General features: G+C 40.4%; 1 protein-coding gene across 4 annotated transcripts in view; it reads left to right on the forward strand.

Moving 5' to 3' along the window:
• Positions 1–20,610, forward strand: part of ZZZ3 (zinc finger ZZ-type containing 3) — a 104,880-nt gene that overhangs the window by 46,229 nt on the left and 38,041 nt on the right. For all 4 annotated transcript variants that reach the window (XM_034778026.1, XM_034778028.1, XM_034778029.1 and 1 more), the window contains exon 2: positions 3,402–4,960. In XM_034778026.1, coding sequence (XP_034633917.1) covers positions 3,453–4,960 — 1,508 coding nt within the window. In that variant the 5' untranslated portion in view covers positions 3,402–3,452. The remainder of the gene's footprint in view (positions 1–3,401; positions 4,961–20,610) is intronic.

The following is a 20,610-nucleotide window of genomic DNA, read 5'->3' on the forward strand; positions in this document are numbered from 1 at the left end:
GTGGACGTGTCCAGGCTTAATTCGGTTTAACGCTGCTAAAGTCGACCTAAACCCGTAGTGTAGACCAGGGGTAAGAGACAACCAAGGGTAAGGAGTGATTAAATTGTTGGGAGAGATGCTGCTGTTTTCTAAGTACAGCATCATTACTGTATTCTGCTGCTTGCTACCATTGCCAATGCTTGGGTCAGATATTCTAACTCTTATATAGTACCAGCCACATTGGGATCATGGGCAAGTGTGTTTCTTTAAATATTTGTAGAAGAGCAAAGAACCTTGAGAATTGATGACCGAATCAGTTCTACTTTCAGTGGTTATTACTATGTTATTTTCTCTTAATGGGCATAAACCATGTCTAACTGCTTGTGTGTATTCATAATTATGGCTGCAATGGGGTCAAATCATTTTATCTTGTATTTAGGATCCCTCCAGGTAACAAAATATAGAAACCTGTGTTTTCATCACCTGTTTTTACTTAAGACTTTGTCAGAAAAAGTTAAAATAATGAGATAAATTGGGATGACATCACATTTGACTTATATGTTGTTGATTTGGTTCTAACCCAAAGGTGGGCAAACCATGGCCCGTGGGCCACATCCGGTCCGCGAGACCATCCTTCCCAGTCCTTGAGCTTCCGGCGGGGGAGCCTAGCCCCTGGTCCCTCCCCTGCTGCCCCCCCTACGCCGCTGCGCGGGCAGTGCTCTGGGCGGTGGGATTGCGCGCTCCTGCAGGGGCCGGGGCTGGGAGGTTGGATAAGGGGTGACAGCAGGGGTCCCGGGGGACAGGAAGTAGGGGGAGTTGGATAGGAGGTAGGATCCCAAGGGCAGTTCGGGGGTCCTGGGAGGGGGCGGTTAGGGGACAAGGAGCAGAGGGGTTGGATGGGTCGGAGGTTCTGAGGGGGCCAGTCAGGGGGTGAGAAGTGGGAGGGGTCAAATAGGAGGCAGGGGCCAGGCTGTTTGGGGAGGCACAGCCTTCCCTTTCCAGCCCTCCATACAGTTTTGCAACCCCAATGTGGCCCTCGGGCCAAAAAGTTTGCCCACCCCGTTCTAACCTATTGCATTAGTGTTTGAATTTGGTTTCTTTCAGTATAGCCAGGGCATCATGTATTATGTTATGCAGCCATGTAAATATCATATAATTTACTTTTTTGCTAAGATGTCACTTAAATCTGTTTATTGTGCAGATCAGCACAAATGAATTTTTTCTGTAATTTTCTGTTCCTCAGCTTATTTGCTTGCGATTTTAGGATCTCCAGGAGAGAGAAATGGGAAATACAGCAACATGAGGTTCAGAAAGTGCTAGTGCACTATCTTTTGGGGAGCATGGAGAAAGATACAGAAGCATATGGCTGCCATCCTATGGCTTTAAGGAACAGAACTATTTCACCTACAGTGCATCAAGAGTGGAGCGCTGCTTAGGAGTTATGAATGCAGCTGCTGCCTCCTGCAAGCCTGCCCTGCTCCCCACAAGGCTTTGCTTCAGGCTCTTTAACCACCATCTGTCACCCACTCTCCCAATTTAAAAGTTGTAGTCTTTATCAAATGTCTTTGCAATCAGTCAGTGTTGCCTCATGTCTGTACTGCTGTGGTGCATAAAACAGGGACCCTCACCACATAATTTAGGATGAATGTACAAGGAAAGGAGGGACCTTGATTTGGCTTAGTTAATACAGTAGAATAGTCTCATATTTTGAGAAATTAATTTGTCAGGACTCTGAACTTATTTTCTACATAATCTTTAACTAACCTATTCAAATGTATTTCATTTAAATACTCTCTTAACAATTGTCTTGTTAATTCACTGTAAAGATAAGTTTACTTACTCATCCACGAGTGTATGAAAATATCTAGGATGCATTAACCTGCATCTAATAATAGCAAACAATTACTTTAGACTCCCTGTGCTTTTTATTAACCTTAATAAATAGTAACATTTTTCATTGTTTGGTTTTTTGTAAATCATTCGTAGTTTCATGGTCATAATGTATACCAAGTAATACTTGGCTATTATGCTATCTAGTAGCATAATGTAACTAGGAATTTTTAAGTGTATTTGAAATAGCAATTTTAATATAAGCACATGTAAACTGGCAGTTTCATTAGTTGCTGTCATTGTCAGTCAGAATCAAACTGTTCTAGAAGAATATTGTCTTGCCCTGATTGATACAAATGCCACACCCCCAACGTTTTCTGCTAAAAGACTTTACCCTACTTATCCATATATATGCATATATAACTTTCTGAGAGGTGACACTGTCATTCTTTTTCCTTCTTGCTGAAAGGAAAAAAAAAAAAATAAAAAACTCGTTGAATTAGTTCCCTTCCATTTGTCAATTCATGCCTTTATCAAAAACTTGGGTGGCCTGATTTTTATTTATTTATTTATCTATTTTAAAATAGCTTTCAGGCCTCATCATATATGTGCATCATATATGTCAGTTGAATGGTTTGTTGGAATTCTGACAGGTGGAAAAGAAAAAATATGCAGTTAAATTTATGCAACAAAAAAAAAAAGTCTGTTAATCATCTTTGATGTAATATTGCTCCAATACTAATGCCCAGTGTTGCAATAATACGAGGAATGCAAGAAGATAAGGCTGGGATTTAAGATTTCATGGATTGGACCAAACTTAGAGAGTCCTATTGTGTCACACTAACATCTCAGATCCATACACAGGGGTTTGAAATCTAGATCTGAAACCAGATTTTCCCAAAATTAGAGATAGAAAATGATCCAGTCCATCATTATAGGAATAGGTTCAAACTGCAAATTTTAAATATGATGTTTTGTTTTGGACCCATTTCTACTGTTAGTGGTTTGACAGGAGTAACATCTTTTGATCATCTGTCAAATTAGAAGTGCAAATGAAAATAATGTTACTTATCAATTTCTTTGATTTATGAAGGCAACAGATTCAGTTAGCAAGATATTGTATTAATGTTTCATCTTGCTATGTGATTATAATTAATGTATATTGCTATTGATGAATATGGAATTTTAAGGATGAGGTTTGATATTTCTTGTTGTGTGAGTACAGACATTTAATAATCATGCCTGTACAAAATGATTTTTTGTACAATATAGGAAGTACATTTTAGTAATACTGAAGTGTTCCAGTTATATTTTATATTCAGACTTTAATGATACTCTTGATACCTGTCCTAAAGAGAGAATAAATAGAAATAGTAAGTAAACTATTCTATTTCTTGGGGACAATATACATCTCTGTAAAAGTCCTTATTTGTTGAAACAGAGGGAAGAAATATTATGTTTCATAAACATATGTAATTTTCACATTAGTACCTTTGTCACAATGTAGAATATATCCTTAAGAACATTAACATAATTTTTATGAATGCAGATGTTTACTTTTTTCTCATTGTTTTGTTTACATTTTTTTGAAGGTTTCCCAATGAGTGGATCATGATGAACATACTTTAGGGACTTGCCATAGTATGGCTGCTTCTCGATCTACTCGTGTTACAAGATCAACAGTGGGGTTAAATGGTTTGGATGAAAACTTTTGTGGTCGAACCTTAAGAAACCGTAGTATCGCTCATCCAGAAGAATTATCTCCTCATTCTCAAGTACGATCAAGATCACCAAAGAAGAGACCAGAGTCTGTGCAAACTCAAAAGGCAAGTAATAGTGGAAGAACTACTGATTTGAAACAGCAAAATGCTCGGGAATCATGGGTGAGCCCTAGAAAGAGAGGACTGTCTACTTCTGAAAAAGATAATGTTGAGAAACAAATTGTGGAAAATTGTGAGAAAAGACAGGCAGAATCTGCATCACCAGTTTTAAAACGAATTAAACGTTGCCTACGTTCAGAAGTAGCAAACAGTTCAGAAGAAGATTTGCCTACTAAAGCAGAAAAGGAATCATTGGAGTGTAAGAGTTCCATATCGGACAATGATGCAGTCTCTGCAGGGACTAAACGAGCTTGTCGATGTCTTATACTGGATGATTGTGACAAAAGGGAAGTTAAAAAGGTGAATGTCTGTGCTGAAGGGTTTAATAACTCTGCAATAGTTGAAGAGCTCACGGGCTATCAGGCTGTCAATGGGGTTGATGAGAGAGAGTCAGATGCCCTAAACTGTGATGATTGTCAGCCTGGTGGGAACACTAAACAGAACAGTGCTGGTTCCTGTATGCCCAAGGAGAAAACAGTAGCAGAAAATGGGAATTCATTTGCCCATTCTTCATTGTTGCTTAATAGCAGCAAGGAGGACAGTGTTATAGACCATTATGTGCCTTGCACAAATTCACCTGAACAGGTAAAGTTAGAGGACCACAAAATAAGTGACTGCTTGCCTGCGGAACCTGTTGATCAGGCAAATGAGCCAGCTACAGGATCCTTTTCTGAAATCCAGTCATCATTCTTAAGGGATTCTGAGGAGGAGGTAGATGTGGTGGGAGATAGCAGTGCCTCAAAGGAACAGTGTGCTGAAAACACCAACAGCAACTTGAACGCCGATCATGATAGTACATCAATCTCAGGTGAACCTGAACCACCATCTTCTGTGCTGGAATGTGTTTCAGCTCAAATTACATCTATGTCAGAACTTCAAGAACACAGATATACATTGAGAACTTCACCGCGAAGGGCTGCCCCTGCCAAAGGTAGCCCCACTAAAAATAACTCACCTTGTAGAGAAAATGGGCAGGTTGAGGAAAATAATCTTAGTCTCACTGAAAAGAATATAGCTGCAAGTACTAATAATATCCGTGGATCTCCCATAAACGCTAAAGAAATTATGCAGAGTGAAAAAGTGAGAGGTTGTGACTCTGGAGATTATGGGAGTGATGGACTAAGTAAGCCACCCTCTGAGGCTCGGCTCATTGCTGGATATATATCATCTGCCAAAGAGAGTGCCAACCTGCACACTGCAGAAGATGATGAGGAAGAGCCTGATGTGTATTACTTTGAATCAGATCATGTGGCATTGAAACACAACAAAGAGTATGTGTAACTATGGTAACCATGAATTCTGCTTTTGTTCCTTAGCCAAAAATCTAATTTTCAAAAATTATCCATATATCTTTAAGTAATTTCACAATAATTTAAGTACTTTGATTTCTTAATTGTTTAGCTATTATTCGTTTTCATAAGTACTTTAACCTCAACCGTCATTTCCCATATCCTCTCAAAAAGTAACCTTTCATCTATGTAATATGCAGTGTGGTACAGCAATGTGGTTTATACAGTTCTGATAATTTAAGTTTCCAGCAAGAAATTGTTTTTGAAACACACTTCTGTTGTTTTCCCCCCCCCCACGAGGGAACTTACAGAAACCAAACCAAAATATTACAGCCTTTAATTTAACTAGAAACATTTTGATTATTTATCATCCTGTCTAATAGTTACAGTACATACAGGTTTATTAAATGGTAATACCACTATACATAGCAGAGTATATAAACAAGTTGCTATGGCATCCATTTTCCAAGCATTGTGGAAGAGATTTAGCTATATTTTTTTTCATGTCAATTAACTTGTCATGTTGCTAAATTCCAATGGAACAATTTGAAAACTTACACCAGTGTTGTCATTTGCATCGTGTTTTCATCTATGGTGACATTATTTTAGCACAAAAAGTATAGATTGATATTCTAATTACCCTGAGCAAGTATAAACATAATTTGTTTATTATCTGAATAGCTATTAGTAAAACTGAGGTAGTCACAAATATGTAATGTGATGAAAGTCCTTGTAAAGAAAAGGCACTGATTTTTATATAAATATAGTTTATATGGAAAGAATTTGCCTTAAAATGATGGATCAGACCACAACTTTATACCACGCAACAATTTCAAGACCTTTTTAAAAATTGTTTGGTTTTTGTTTTCTTGCTATTTAGTATATTGTCTAAATTTTCTTCTGAGAATTGAAATACCAAAAATATTAAGTGCAGATGAGCTTTGCTTCATATGAACAGACAAACAAAATTATTGCTAGCTATAAGACTTGACAGAAGCTGTGGTTTCCAGAGATAATGGCACCCCTGGGGCATTATGAGGCACAAGACACAGACAATTGTCTCTAATCCTGCAGAAGTTTGTGTTATTATGGCTTTTGGAGTTACATTATTTTTATAATGAAATTTCTTCAGTATTGGATATAAGTAAATTGCTTTGATTAGAGAGAGCTGCCAATTAAAGTATACAGTAGTTCAGCTGTGAGGCTTGCATAAATTATCATTAAAAATGATAATGTATATACACTACTGCACTTTCTCAATCCAAGTATTTTTTTTGCTGCTTTCCCATTGACAGACATTGCATATTGTATAAAATTAAATGTATATAAAGGTCAGATGAAAAGGAAACTCGATCACTTTCTCTTTTTTAGTTTTTGTTGTTTTTATTTTAAACAAGGTGATCTATTTTAATCTATGTCAGTGCGAGGACAGTTTTTCTCTCAGCTCTGTAATTTCTGATTATTAAGAATAGAATGCAACAGTGGGACAAATTTTCAGATGTGACCTTGGATTTTGCTCTTCCAAAATTAAGCATACACAAAACCCACATTATTGTAGGTGAAATCCACATGTGGATGTAAACACAAGATAATAGTGCATTTAATTTCTCTAGTAGTATATGCAAATGGGTGTAAACAGATATTCCTATACAGTTTAGAGGTTAGTTTGAGGCCACCTGAAAACCTGGACCAGTATGTTAACATCTGTATGTGCACAATTGCTCTTTAAATTTAACTAGTTATTGTTGAGCTTGGTGGGCTGCTTGTGACCGCTGCTTGGAATGGTTTTTAAATTACATATATTTATAGGAACAACAAGGAGTCTGATGACACCTTGTTGTTTTGGTAGATACAGACAAACACAGCTACCCCCTGATACTTGACATATATTTATAGGCTGATCGTCACTGGTGATTGTTAAGAGGTAATGATCTAGATGCAGAATTTTAAGCAAATATTACAGTTTCTGAAATGTGGAACATTCCATCAGTAGTTATAACAAGAAAGGGAGACTTTTGCAGTCTTTTATAAATCGTGGTATAAATCAGGAAAGGACTGTGCCCGCTTTCCAGGTGGAAAGCACAGTTCCACTGAAATATACTATTATTTAATCTACATTCTTCCATCTTAAAAAGAATGGGCAAGTCTACACTGCCCTGCAGTTTGGACTACGGGGGTGTGAATAGCAGTGTGCACCGAAGTGCTGTGCTGTAACTTCCCTGTGTGGAAGTCGTGCGTGAACTTCAAAGTCCCTAGTTCACACTAATGTAGTCCTGTTTAAAGAGTTTCCATTAAAGCAGGCAAATGCTGTTAGTTCTGTGTCATTTTGGCTTTGCAGAGTATGGTGGTCTTATGTTTAGTAGCTCTACAAAGAGCATAAGCTCTCTCTATCTTACAGCAATTCATGATTAGACATGTCTTGTCTTTTCTTTGTGGGTGAGTTTTGCTCTTTGTTCGTCTTTTCATTCTTTCTTACAAGTCAATCCAGGCAGCCACTCAAAAGATGACACTTAAATCACTCCATAGATTAGCAAAGAGAAATCAGTGGTTTTTGATACCCACCTGTACCCTAGGCCAGCTCCCACGGGGTGGGGAGGGAGCGCCACCCAGCCCCATTCCTCTCCCAGCTCTGCTCTGGCAACCACCCCCCATCAGGCTCCCGGCCTCGCACCCCGCCTCTGCCCCCAATTGTGGTCCCCGGCCTTGGCTCTGCTCCCAGCTCTGGTCCTAGCCCCCGCCCCGCCCACTGCTGAGGCCTCAGCCCTTTTATACCTGTCTACGTCCTCTCCTCCCCTACCCCCCCAAGCCACAGCCCCACTTCCAGTTCTTGTGGTGTGGGCTGTGTGTGTGTGGACAGAAGTAAGGGGGGGTGCGACCCTTAAAAGTTTGGGGGCCACTGCCTTAAAACAATGTATCATCTGTAAAACTTGCCCAGTCTCTGTCCCTAGTGTTCTCATAGACCTTAACTGTACAGTTCATAAATCTAAGTTTCACGATGTTTGAGAATGGCTTTATTGTTTTATGCAATATTATCATGGATTGTCATGATAACGAATTATATCAGAATTCATGTTCTATCGGGTAGCGTTATATCGGGGTAGAGGTGTAAATACAATAACTTCATTTGTAAAATTCTAACAATTACAGTCCTAAATTGAAATATGAAACTGTTAGACTATGCTAAAAAGGCCAACAAAACCCCTTAAGACTTATTTCCCGGAAAAACAAGGTAATAACATATGTATTGTAGCCTTTTTATGTGAAATTATGATGTTTTAATTTAAGTGTCCATAAAACATTTTTATGTGAAAACTTCTAAGGAAATATGAAAATACTGTAGGAAAATAAATACCACAAAAGTGGGAGGATAGTGGAATATTATTATTTAATATTTATATTGGGTAAAACTGTCTCATCCAGGTCATGGTAAGTGCTGTACAGTCTTATAGTAAATGACAGTCCTTCCTTCAAAGAGTGATTCAGAAAACTGTAAACAGTAGTTGTACAGCAGTACAAATAAATAATAACAGGCTGATCTAAGAGTTTATATAATTGTAAAATGTTGGGGTTTTTTTTCCTTTATGTTTTATGTATATATTGTTAGTTCAGTTTTTGATTTTGGTTTTCTTTTGTACAATTTCTGCTCTTACAAGTGCCTCTCTGAAAAAAATCCATTCTGCATGTAATTTAAAGAGTGTTTATATTTTTCCAGTACAGAATTTTTACATCTTAACACTCTGTTTTCAAAAGTCTTATTTAGTTGTCGTCTTATGTCTTAATACTTGCTAATATATCCCCTTGCTGTCTCCTTGTTAACTTTCATCATTCCCATTAAATTACTTGCCCTAAATTATCTGTCTTCTCAATTCAGGCTTATTATTTTAAGTATGTGTCTCCCTTTGTCCTGCTTTTCATTTTTTCCTTCATTCTCAGTCTCTTTTTTATTTTATTATTATTATTATTATTATTTTGTTTTTGCCTGCTTCTCTCCACTTACATTACCTTCCTATGTTTGTCTTGAAATGCTTTGCATTACAGGGACTATAGGGAAGGGAGCTGGAAGTGTATGCTCAGAACTTTCTTTTGAGAGATTGGATAGTCCCTGGGCCAAATTTGAGTGAGTTCATAATACCTTTATGTATTGCTATACAGCTATGGCCTGAAATCTGAAATCAGTTTTTCAGGGGGACACTTACACTTGCATGGAATCCCATTGAAGTCAGTGGGGTTCTGTTTGAGCGCAAGGACCTGTGTATGGCAACTAGATTACAGGATACAGGGACCTATATTTTTCCAATAGACAAATGCTTCCTTATATGTTTCTGCATACATTTATTATATTTCATAGTTTAAAAATGACATATTCATATGAGTTTAAAACAAAAGAAAAGACAGTGTGTAAAATATTTAATTATATTTCTAAAATCCCTGTTTGTTGTCTGTAATGGATTGCTTTGTCAGTGTGGAACTCTAATTGAAGCCAGTGGGCTTTGTACAGATACAAGAGTCCACCTGTGGACAAAGAATTGCAGGGTCAGACCTAGATATTTTAACTTCTAGCATGTTGTGAGCTCCTATGACATATGCACGCGTGCACACGTATTTTGCCTTACCAGTTATTTCAAGACCCTCTTACACAGAACCCATTTGAATTATAAATCTATAATGATTTCATGACAAACTGTTCTAATCTTTGCATTTTAAAAATGTAATTAGTTTTCATTAATATATTCACAGATTAAAAACCAGAGAATTCAGAGTTAAGGTTAAATTTAAAATAAATCTAAACATGTTAAGATTTGGTAATGCTCAGATAAGGCATCAAAATACCTTTAATTCCACCTTGAAGTGACACCATGCAGTTATGAGTTGTGCCTAATAGTGTGTAGTTCCAGTTTAGATTATACTGATTTTTATAGACACGTTAATTTTTTTCATTATTCCTTTCTTCATGGGGCACACCATCTTTCCTTAGGGAAACTTAACATTACTCTTACTTGGAACAATGGGGGCTGGTGGTCATTTTGAAAGACGCCATTTTTTTTGTAATAGCAGCCTTGTACCCTCACTGACACTGAGAACAATAGGCGATGGCAAATACTTTGAAACAGGTCAGTCCTTCTTGATATTCTCTGTAGAAGAATATTATTTGACAGTCGCCGCTGAAGAAGAAATTTTCACTTTTGAAGGATAATGGGAATAAATTACCATTAATCCTTAAAAAGAATCTCCAAATGTAGCTTATGCATATGATTGGAGTGCGTTTTAACTTTGAGAAGGGTCTGTGGTTTTCTGTTAATATCACTTGGGACAGATGGTCTGACAAAGGGAGATAAATTTCTTAAATTACCCTTTTTTAGTTTATTTTAACTCATAAGACACTTAATGGGTTTACTTGTCAATTCAGAAAATTCATTCTGTGCTCAAGCACGTGTTGTAATTTTGGTGAGGTCTGGCTGTATTTTTCATACATAACAAAGTGGCTTAATCCCTGCTTCAAATGAAAATCTGAACTTTAACTGTGGAATCACTATTAGTGCTTCCATAAAGTGGAAGCATAAAGGAGCTGTATAAGAAACTTTGTATGAGTTTGAGATGAACTACAGTTTAGTAATACAAATAATTTTTTGTTACTAAACAACATTATACTAATAAAATGTGATTAGTTAAGTTTTAGTGTAGTTCTGCTATTTTTTACAACTAACCCCAAACTTACACAATTTCAAAATTTTTAGTATAATTTCTCAGCAGCTTCCATTAGTGTCACATTTATAAGAGATGCAAGCTTGAGAAAACAATAGGTATCAGTAAATAGAATATTACATTAAATATTAAATTAATAAATAATAAACTAACCCTCCACAGGACTTGAAAAATGGCTTCGGTGAATAACACATAGCTAGTAAAAAGCTTCTCGGGGTGAGTGCTGGCAACTTCTACAGAGTTGAAGCTTTCCTATAAAAAGAGAGAAAAAATTTGCAAAAATAACCTTCAAATGTGAGTGGAGTCTAAACCAATGTGGATGGACAACAGCTCCAGTTCCTTTCCAGCTATTCATAGCTTTGCCAAACTGCAGCAGAGTAAAATCAACCAGTGTCATTGCTGTCCCCAAGACACTGACAATGACAATTTCGCTCTGTTGCTAGTTGGGAAATCTCTGAGTAGGAACAGGGTTAGGCACTGCAGTTACTTATTAGGGAAGGAGATTTGATAATTTGCATCTGAAGGGAGGGGGTACAGTAGTGGAAACATCTCCCTCGCAATAGCCAGAATGCTGTGATAAAGGTGAACAAACAGAAACAAACACACTGTAATCACAGCAGCCATGAGACAGCTAATGGTAGAGAAGTGGAGACTGCCGATTATTTTGATCGGAGCCCTGAAATGAAAGAGGAGCAACAGTGTGAAACAGAATGCACATGATCATTTTTCTTGCAGCAGGCATGGTGGGTTTGCGGAGACGGGGAAGGGAACACTTCAAAATTATTAGACACTTAGTAGCCAGAGGCTGATTTTAAAGCCGAACCCACCAAGGATTTAGGGATGACGTCCTTGTATTATTCCCTATACCCTCCCTTTCCTTTGGCAGCTGAAAAGTGGGTGTCCCCTCATCACATCTGTTGGCTTTGTCTAATATCTTTAATTATCTGGCTCTTAAGCGCTTTAACATTTTAACAGATGCCTATGTGCTGGGTTGGGTTTAGGAATGTGTGAAGAGTGTTCATGTGTGAGAGCCTGGGAATAGAAGAGAAGGAGGGATTGATACAAGATAGGAAAGATAAGTGTGATGTTGAGGGAGAGGAAGAGAGAAGGAGATTTTGGTGGAAGAAAGAGGAAAATTAAATTTAAGAGTCGATAGCAGTCACAAAGAGAGACTGTAGTGAAGCTAGGAATAAGGACAAACTAAAGCAAGAGATGTTAGTAAGTTTGGATTTATTCCTTTAAAACTTCTGGAGTTATTGCCTTGGGACATGGCTGCATCTGTATTTTTCACCCTGGCTAATCTGCTTAGTCTTGGGACAAGTCTACATTACAAAATTAAGTTGACCTAAGTTACATCAATGTACAGCCATCCCAGTAATTAAATTGCTTTTGCCTGTCCACACTACGCTCCTTGTGTTGGCAGTGCGTGTTCTCACTATTAGCTCTTGCATCTATGCAGAGAGCAGTGTTCCTTGGGTAGGTATCCCATTTTGTAACTCGCCACATCTAGCGCAGGGTGTTTTGGGAGGGATTTGAAATGCCTCATGGGGACAAATGAGTCGCACAGGAGTTAGTGGGAACATGGTTTCAATGTCCCATGATGCATTTTTCTCTTTCCCATAATGTTTTGTGCCTCTTTTCAAAAGCTCTGCAAACCCACATGTCTACCGTCTATGTGAGAAGCATGGTTCCTGCACAGCTATGGACTACTGTGATGAGTGTTGCGAGCATAGCGCGTGCTGTATTTGCAGAGCTGCCAGAGGAGCCATGAGGAACATGAGGATTCCTTGGAGGCTAGCTTACTGTAGGATATAGAAACAATTCAAAGTTGTTGTTGGCATTCACGGAGCAGCTGCAGATGGTGGAGTGCCGATTCTGGGCCCGAGAAACAAGCATTGACTCACATGATCGAATCATTACGCCGGTATTGGATGACGAGCAGTGACTGAAGAACTTTTGAATGCACAAAGCCACGTTCCTTGAAGTGTGTGCAGAGCTCGGCCAGTCCTCCGGCAGAGCGACACCAAAAGGAGAGCTGAACTGACAATGGAGAAGCAAGTGGCGATCACTGTGTGGCAGCTTGTCATGCCAGATTGCTACCAGTCTGGCAGGAATCAATTTGGAGTTGGGGAATCCACCATGGGAGCTGCTGTGATGCAAGTGTGCAGGGCCATTAATCACATCCTGCTACAAAGGACTGCGACTCTGGGCAATTTGCAGAACATAGTAGATCACAGGCGCTGACTTTCTAAAGTGCCGGGGGGTGCTCGCCCCTGGCTCTGCCCCAGGCCTTGCCTCCACTCCACCCCATCCCCCAAGGTTCCACCCTGCCCCGCCTCTTCCCACCCCCACTCCACCCCCGTCCCGCCTCTTCCTGCCCAATTCCGCCCTTCCCACAAGTGTGCTGTGTCCTCGCTCTCGCCCCCCCCCCCCGTCCATCCCAGCCTCCTGCTTGCATGCCGTGAGACAGCTGATTATGGCAGGTGGGAGGCGTGGGGAGGGAGGGTGAGGTGCTGATCCACAGGGCTCGCCAGTGGGTGGGTGGCAGTGAGGAGAGTGGTGTGAGCTAATAGGGGGCTGATTGTGGGTGCTCAGAACCCACCATTTTTTTTTTTTCCTGTGTGTGCTCCAACTCTGGAGCACCCATAGAGTCAGCACCTATGTAGCAGGTTTGATGGTTGATGGTTTGGCAGCAGTGCAGTTCCTGAATTGTCGTGAACAATAGATGGCACGCACATCCCTATTTCGGCACAGGATTACCTTGCCATAGAGTGCAGCAACAGAAATGGCTACTTTTCTATGGTATTGGAAGTGCTGGTGGATCACCGGGGACGTTTTACTGACATTAACGCAGGAAGATCAGGGAAGGTGCATGACATACGCATCTCTAAAAACACTGGCCTATTCAGAAAGCTGCAAGCAGGGGATGTTGAAATGCCAGTTGTGATCCTGGGAGACGCAGCCTACCCCTTACTCCCATGGGTCATGAAGCTTTATACCGGCAACCTCAGTAGTAGCAAGGAGTGCTTCAACTACAAGCTCAGCAGGTGCAGAATGACAGTTGAACATGCCTTTGGCTGTTTGAAAGGCTGCCAGTGCTGTCTAGTCACAAGATTAGACCTCAGTGGAAAAAAATATCCCAATGATTATAGCTGCTTGCTGTATGGTTCATAGTATCTGTGAAGCAAACAGGGAAAAGTTTCCACCGGGGTGGAGGGCAGAAGTGGAATGGCTGTCTGCTGATGTTGAGCAGCCAGATACCAGGGCTATAAGAAGAGCTAAACAGGGAGCTATGTGGCTCAGGGAGACGTTGATAGAAATCTTTTAATAGTGAGCCACAGTAATGTGCGTTGCTCTAATGTGCTCTGCTTGGTATTGTTTTTTTGCACCTTGCTATGAACCTTGTAATGGATGCTCTATGTGTAGTAAATGCAAATGCACCTATTGTTGTTATCCGTGAATGATGTCAGCCCCAACCAGCAAATGTTGTGAAATAATAAAGATGAATTAAGTTTCCACAGACCTTTATTCCAAACCCTTGCAAACAGACATGTTTGTAACTGAATGAAACTATAAATACAGGGGAAAGAACAGTCATTTCATTTCACAAACATACGCCAACTTTGTGTCTTTCACAGATCAGTGTATGTGCGGCTCTGATTGTACTCTTCCCCTGGCACCGTTTTCCACAGGTGGTGGTGTTTTAGCCGATTTCTCACTCCTGAGGCTAATGGACGCTGAAAGGGAACAGCTCCTGACCTTATACTGCTAGCCTGTGAGCTGCATTGGTGCCGGCTAAAGTAATTGCTGAGTAGCATGGGAAAGTGTCTTACTGCAGCAGAAGAAATAAGGCAGCCCTCCACAGAAACCTTCAGCAGAAGATTTCAGACTACCTCCAGGAAAGTTTCCTTGAGATCGCTATGGAGGATTCATGGGACATCCCGGTGCGCACAAACTGTTCTGCCGTGCCCCCTCTGCCTAAGTGTACATGGGAAATGAGAAGCAGATAGCAACTCTACCTCTATTGGTTATTTCTTGCCTCTTCTAGTATGATTAAAAAAGAGTAAATGAACAGCTATATCCCTGCAATATCAAAGCAAATTGCATACTTACCAGAGATTTCTTCCCCTGCATCAGACTCACGTGTGCTGAATTGTAGGGACTGGCTCGACTGCTTGGGAATCAAAAAGAGGTCCTGGCTCACTTTGCCACTGGATCCCTGATTGCCTGTCCCTCCTCCTCTTCTTCCTCATCCAACACCACCACCTCAATGTTCGTTCCAGGGACCCGTGACTCCAGCTCCCCTGAAGTATCCACGGGGCCTTTTTTTGGGGGGAGTGGGGGGAATGGAGTCTCTGCTGAGAATGGCATGCAGCTCTTTGTAAAATTGGCATGTCTGTGTCTCTGCACTAGAGCAACTATTCGCTTCCCTTGCCTTCTGTTACGCTGCCGCAGCTCCTTTGCTTTGCTTTCATGCAGTATTGTTGCAGGTCCCTCTGGTAGCCCTTCTCCCCCATGCCCCGAGTGATCTATTTGTAGATATCAACGTTTCTGCGGCTAGATCGGAGCTGTGCCTGCACGGCCTCTTCTCCCCACAGAGTCAGGAGATCCAACACCTAGTGTACGCCAGGCAGCGTGGAGACAGCATGGTCAGCTGGTAGTTGCTAGGTGAGCTCTCCACTCCGAGCAAACAGAAAATGGAATTTCAAAAATTCATGGAGCTTTAAAAGGGGAGGGCCGTGTACCTGGCCACCAGGCAGCGGAGTTCAAAACAGTGACCAGAGTAGTCACGATGGGGCATTGTGGGACACCTCCTGGAGGCCACTAAAGTCAATGTAAATAACATAGTGTCTACACTGACGCTGTGTTGCCGTAACTACATCAACCTAATCGCTACACCTCTCATGGAGGTGGAGTTAAGTCAGTGTAGCGGGCGAGTTACATCGGCAGGAGTGACACTTTGGTGTAAAAGCTTACAGAGTTAGGTCAATGTAAGCTGCCTTGCATCAACCTCACTGTAGTGTATACTAGGCCTTGGCTAATAAATATCAAAGTAATTTTTTTCAAGTCCTTAGTTTCATCACCTTCCTAAAAATATAAATGCATACATATTTACTACAGTGTAGCCTAATTAATAGTCTAAAACAAATTTATTTTAAAGAAATTTTTAAAAAGAAAGAAAACAGAGAGAACATTTGGCACCTACTGATTTGGAAATGCTTAACCAGTTTTCAAGTACATTAATTATTGTAGAATATCTAAATTAGACAGTGACAAAAGATTAGACCTACAACCTCTCTTTGGAGGTGTCAGAAATATCAGATTAAAAGAAATGCAACTGCTACAAAACTGTAAAGTTATAATTAAAGTAGAACAGGGGCGTCTGTAGTTCAGAAAAAACATGAACAGAATATTCTGATACTCTACTAAACAAACATGAGACTTTTCCATGAAATACACCTTTGGTTTTTGAAATGGCCTAATTTGGTATGTTGTCTCTGACAGTGGTACCTACCTATTAAATGCTTCAGAGAAGGTGCAAGAAAACACACAATGTACAATTTTGCAATAATGTGTCTGGAAAGTTTCTTCTTAACCCCAAGTATTTAGGATTTGTCTACACACAAAAGTTGTGCCATATTAAGTATACTGGGATCATAGAATCATAGACGTCAAGGTCAGAAGGGACCATTATGATCATCTAGTCTGACCTCCTGCACAACGCAGGCTACAGAATCTCACCCATCCACTCCTGTATCAAACCTGTGTCTGAGCCATTGAAGTCCTCAAATCATGATTTAAAGACTTCAAGGTGCAGAGAATAGTTAAAGGGATACAAAGTTCCTACTGTGGATATATAGTTATGTCAGTATAAAGGTGCCTTATGGCAGTACAGCTGTTCCCATATGGGAAGGGGAATCAGCTGTGCTGGAAAAGGCACCTTTATACTGGTAAAAAAGTGTCCATAATAGGGGTTGTACCAGTATAACTATTTTGATTTTTTTTTTAATCATACCCTAATATTAAATTAATTCTTGTTCTTACTAGCAATAGGATACAGACATAAAATCATGAATGAAATGTTAAAGTTCAGTTGACTATTATGTCTTCTCCCAGGCCATGTCTCCATTACCACTTATGTCAGCAAAACAGTTGTCTCTCAGAGATGTGAAAAAAACACCCCACGAGCGACATAAGTTCGTTTGTGTGCACAGTGCTTTGTCGGCAGAAGTTCTCCTGTCGGCATTGAGCAGCTACACGAACGATCAGACAGCAGCACAGCTGCAAGTTCGCTAATGTGGACATGGCCTCACTCTTTTATTCTGCAAACACAGAGTTCAAGGTGAGGACATAATACTGATTTATATAATGATTCAGCTGTGCTAAATTGTTGTACACATTTCCCAGCCTAAGGACAAAATCTGCTTACCTGCCTTTTACCGGTATGATTGATGGTAATAAAAAGAGAATTTTATCCCTCCACACCAAAGCACAGCAAAACAGAAAAAACAAAACAAAAACTTGAGTGACTGTGGAATTTTTCAAAGCCAATTAATAGTGGTGGTATATTTTCAGTATTATTTTCCATTACTTTCTTAATACAATGTAACATATTTTGCTTTTTTTAAATTATTGGTATACATTTCTTATTGAAAACATCAACTGGATCCTATGGTAGTTTTGAAAAATGCCAACACATTTTTCAGTCTTTTATTCATAGATTTTAGAGCCAGAAAAGGACCATTATGATTATCTAGTCTGAGCAGCATAACACAGGCCATAGAATTTCACCCAGCTTTCCCTCATCAAATTCAATAGCTGTGTTTTTTAATACAGCATATCTTGTTAGAAAGACATCTTGTTTTGATTTAAAGACTTTGTGATGAAAAATCTACCACATGCCTTGGTAGGCTGTACCATTGGTTATTTATCCTCATTTAAAATGTGTAGGTTATTTCCAGTTTGAATTTGTTTAGCTTCATCTTTCTGCCATAGCATCTTACTATGCCTTCTGATTACTCAAGATTTAGTCTAAAGGTTATCCTTATAGATGATCCCTTGCATCAGGACTCATTAAACTGTTCATGACTGCAAGTCATGTCCGGTATACATAGATTGTAGTTTTATAATATTAGCATAATACAATACCTAAGGGATTAAGCTGTAACTACTCTTAGAACAAGAGTATGTGCTTAAGTACTCTATTCTGCCCCCCTTGCTTTTTTGCTTAGTGAAAATACTTAAATGTCCTAGGAGAAACCCCTAATTAAACAACAGCATTACCAACTCTTGCAGGTTTTTTTTGTAGAGCTGTGGTATTTCAGCTGGGTCTGGTGAATTTGAGCCTTGTTTAGAGCAAACCCCCTTTGACTGGCTGCCCTTCCCTCCCTCCCCACATCCTGGAGAACAGTACCCAATCCGGGTTGCTGCAGGAATCAGTCAGAGGTCAGAACCCAGGAGGGGAGGGAACAGAGAGACCCCAGCAGCTCAAAGTGGCCTCCTCCACCCTCCCCTCCTTTGAGCTCAGGGCAGCCCTCATTCCCCTTCCCTGCCTCCTTCTCTGCAACACCAGCCCTGGGAAGGGGGAGAGGGGAACCACTGTAGCTGGTCACCCCGACCTGGGAAAGGGTATGTGTATGGGGGTGTGTGAAGATCGCCTAGAGCTGCAGGAGGAACAGAAGTTAGGTGGGGTGGGAGGTGAGGATGATGCAGACTTAGGCTAAGAATTGATGAGGATGGAAAGCAGAACTAATGTGGAGTAGAATTGATGGGGGGCTGTGGAACAAGATTGATTTGAGGGATGGGAGGGCAGCATTAATTGCTGAACAAGGAGATGAGCAGATGTAGGGGTGAGATCTGCACTGGGACCAAAATCACCTTTCCCAATAAATTTGGGAGAGTTGGCAACACTAATTGACTCTCACCATGGGGATGGAGCGTGGGGAGTTCAAAAATCAAAAGACAGACTGAAATACACACTATAACTTAAAAAAAATCATCATTTTTGGGAAGATCTTGTGATATTTTTGAAGGGGTCTAACTCAGGATTTTTGAACTTTTGGGGTTGGCAGTACTGAAACAAGTTATACTATATGTCATTATTGATGCATATGGAAAACTGGAAAAATAATTGGACACTAAATACTGTGCAAAAAGAGTAAATGAAATTATCAGTATGTCTTAGCAGCTTTAAAATATTAAAAATGGTTAGAAATGTGGAACATGTCCCCCCCCCACCCTAGAATTAAGCATGAAGAAATGTGCCTGAATAACCTTCCTATTTCAGTGCACCAGGTCTCCCACTTTCTTAATTTAAATCCCTCCCAACAACCTTTTGTGAGGCCTATAGATCCTAACTCATGTCATTATGCATATCCCTATTCCCATCTATTTTTTTTTTTTTTAAAGGAGTAAGTTATCCTCTAGGTTTCTTAGTGTCTTCTGTCTGTCCTTACAGAGTGCCTCTACACAGAGCGGGGGAAAAATAAAAAATCTGCGGCAGTGAGACTCAGAGCCCAGGTCAACTGACTGAGGCTCACACTGCAGCATTAAAAATAGCAGTATAGACGTTTGGGCTGGAGCCCAGGTTCTGAAACCCAGCCAGGGGGTCTCAGAGCCAGAACTTCTACACTGCTATTTTTAGCTCTGCAGTGTGAGCCTTGCAAGCCCAAGTCGGTTGAATACTTGCCTCCATGTGGGTTTTTTTGTTTGTTTGCTGTGTAGATGTACACTTAGGCAGTACATTCCTTGAGGAACAGAGCATGCCTTTGGTTTACACACAAATTGGTTATATACTCTGGCTTGAGGACTCACTTTAGATCAGGGGTCGGCAACGTTCGGTACGCGGCTCGCCAGGGTAAGCACCCTAGCGGGCCGGGCCAGTTTAATTACCTGCTGGCGCGGCAGGTTCAGCCGATCGTGGCCCCCACTAGCCGCGGTTCGCCATCCTGGGCCAGTGGGGGCGTCAGGAAGCCGCTGCCAGCACATCCCGCGCCGCTTCCCGCCGCCCCCATTGGCCCGGGACGGCAAACCGCAGCGAGTGGGGGCCGCGATCGGCTGAACCTGGCGCGTAGGCAGGTAAATAAACTGGCCCGGCCCGCTAGGGTGCTTACCCTGGCGAGCCGCGTGCCAAACGTTGCTGACCCCTGCTTTAGATGTTTGTAATTTTAGGAATATTATTTAAATACAGCATAACATTTTATATTTCAGTACTATGTTCAGAAGGACTAATCAGGCAGAATAGAAAGCTGACATAAAGCGCCCACAATCACCACAGATATATAATAGATCACAGCTAAGCAATACAGCTATTAAGGTAACATTTCAATAATGTTGCTTCCCTACCTTTGAAGGTCAGACACATTTTTAGCATTTTGGACATATTAGTATTTCTACATTGTGCAACCTCAGTCCAAACAGTTGGGTGTCTCTCTTACCTTAGGTTAATTAATTTTGAACCATTGTCAATTTTGATAATGTCCTGGTAAATAATTAAGCATTCACTTACTGAAGATTATTTGAGTCTCATTATTTGAGTGTGTGTGTGTGTGTGTGTGTGTGTGTGTGTGTGTGTGTGTGTGTACTTTTCAAAGAGTACATGTATCCCAATGGTCAGTGTTTGTTACAATTCCCAGCTACAGAGTCTAGTTCTTCAGTTCACTCTGTAGAGAATTATGCTTTTTAAGCTCTGGAGGTCCCCAGTTCAATCCTGGCATCAGCCATCACGGAAGTATCACTATTTTAAAAATTAAATGTCAGTTATGTTGTATGTAATTAACACAACAGAGTTTAGGAAAAAAGGTGAAACGTGTGTGTGTATACACACACACACACACACACGTTTCACCTTTTTTCCTAAACTCTGTTGTGTTAATTACATACAACATAACTGACATTTAATTTTTAAAATAGTGATACTTCCGTGATGG

Source organism: Trachemys scripta, chromosome 8 (genome assembly GCF_013100865.1).
Source record: "Trachemys scripta elegans isolate TJP31775 chromosome 8, CAS_Tse_1.0, whole genome shotgun sequence".
Taxonomy (NCBI): domain Eukaryota; kingdom Metazoa; phylum Chordata; order Testudines; family Emydidae; genus Trachemys; species Trachemys scripta.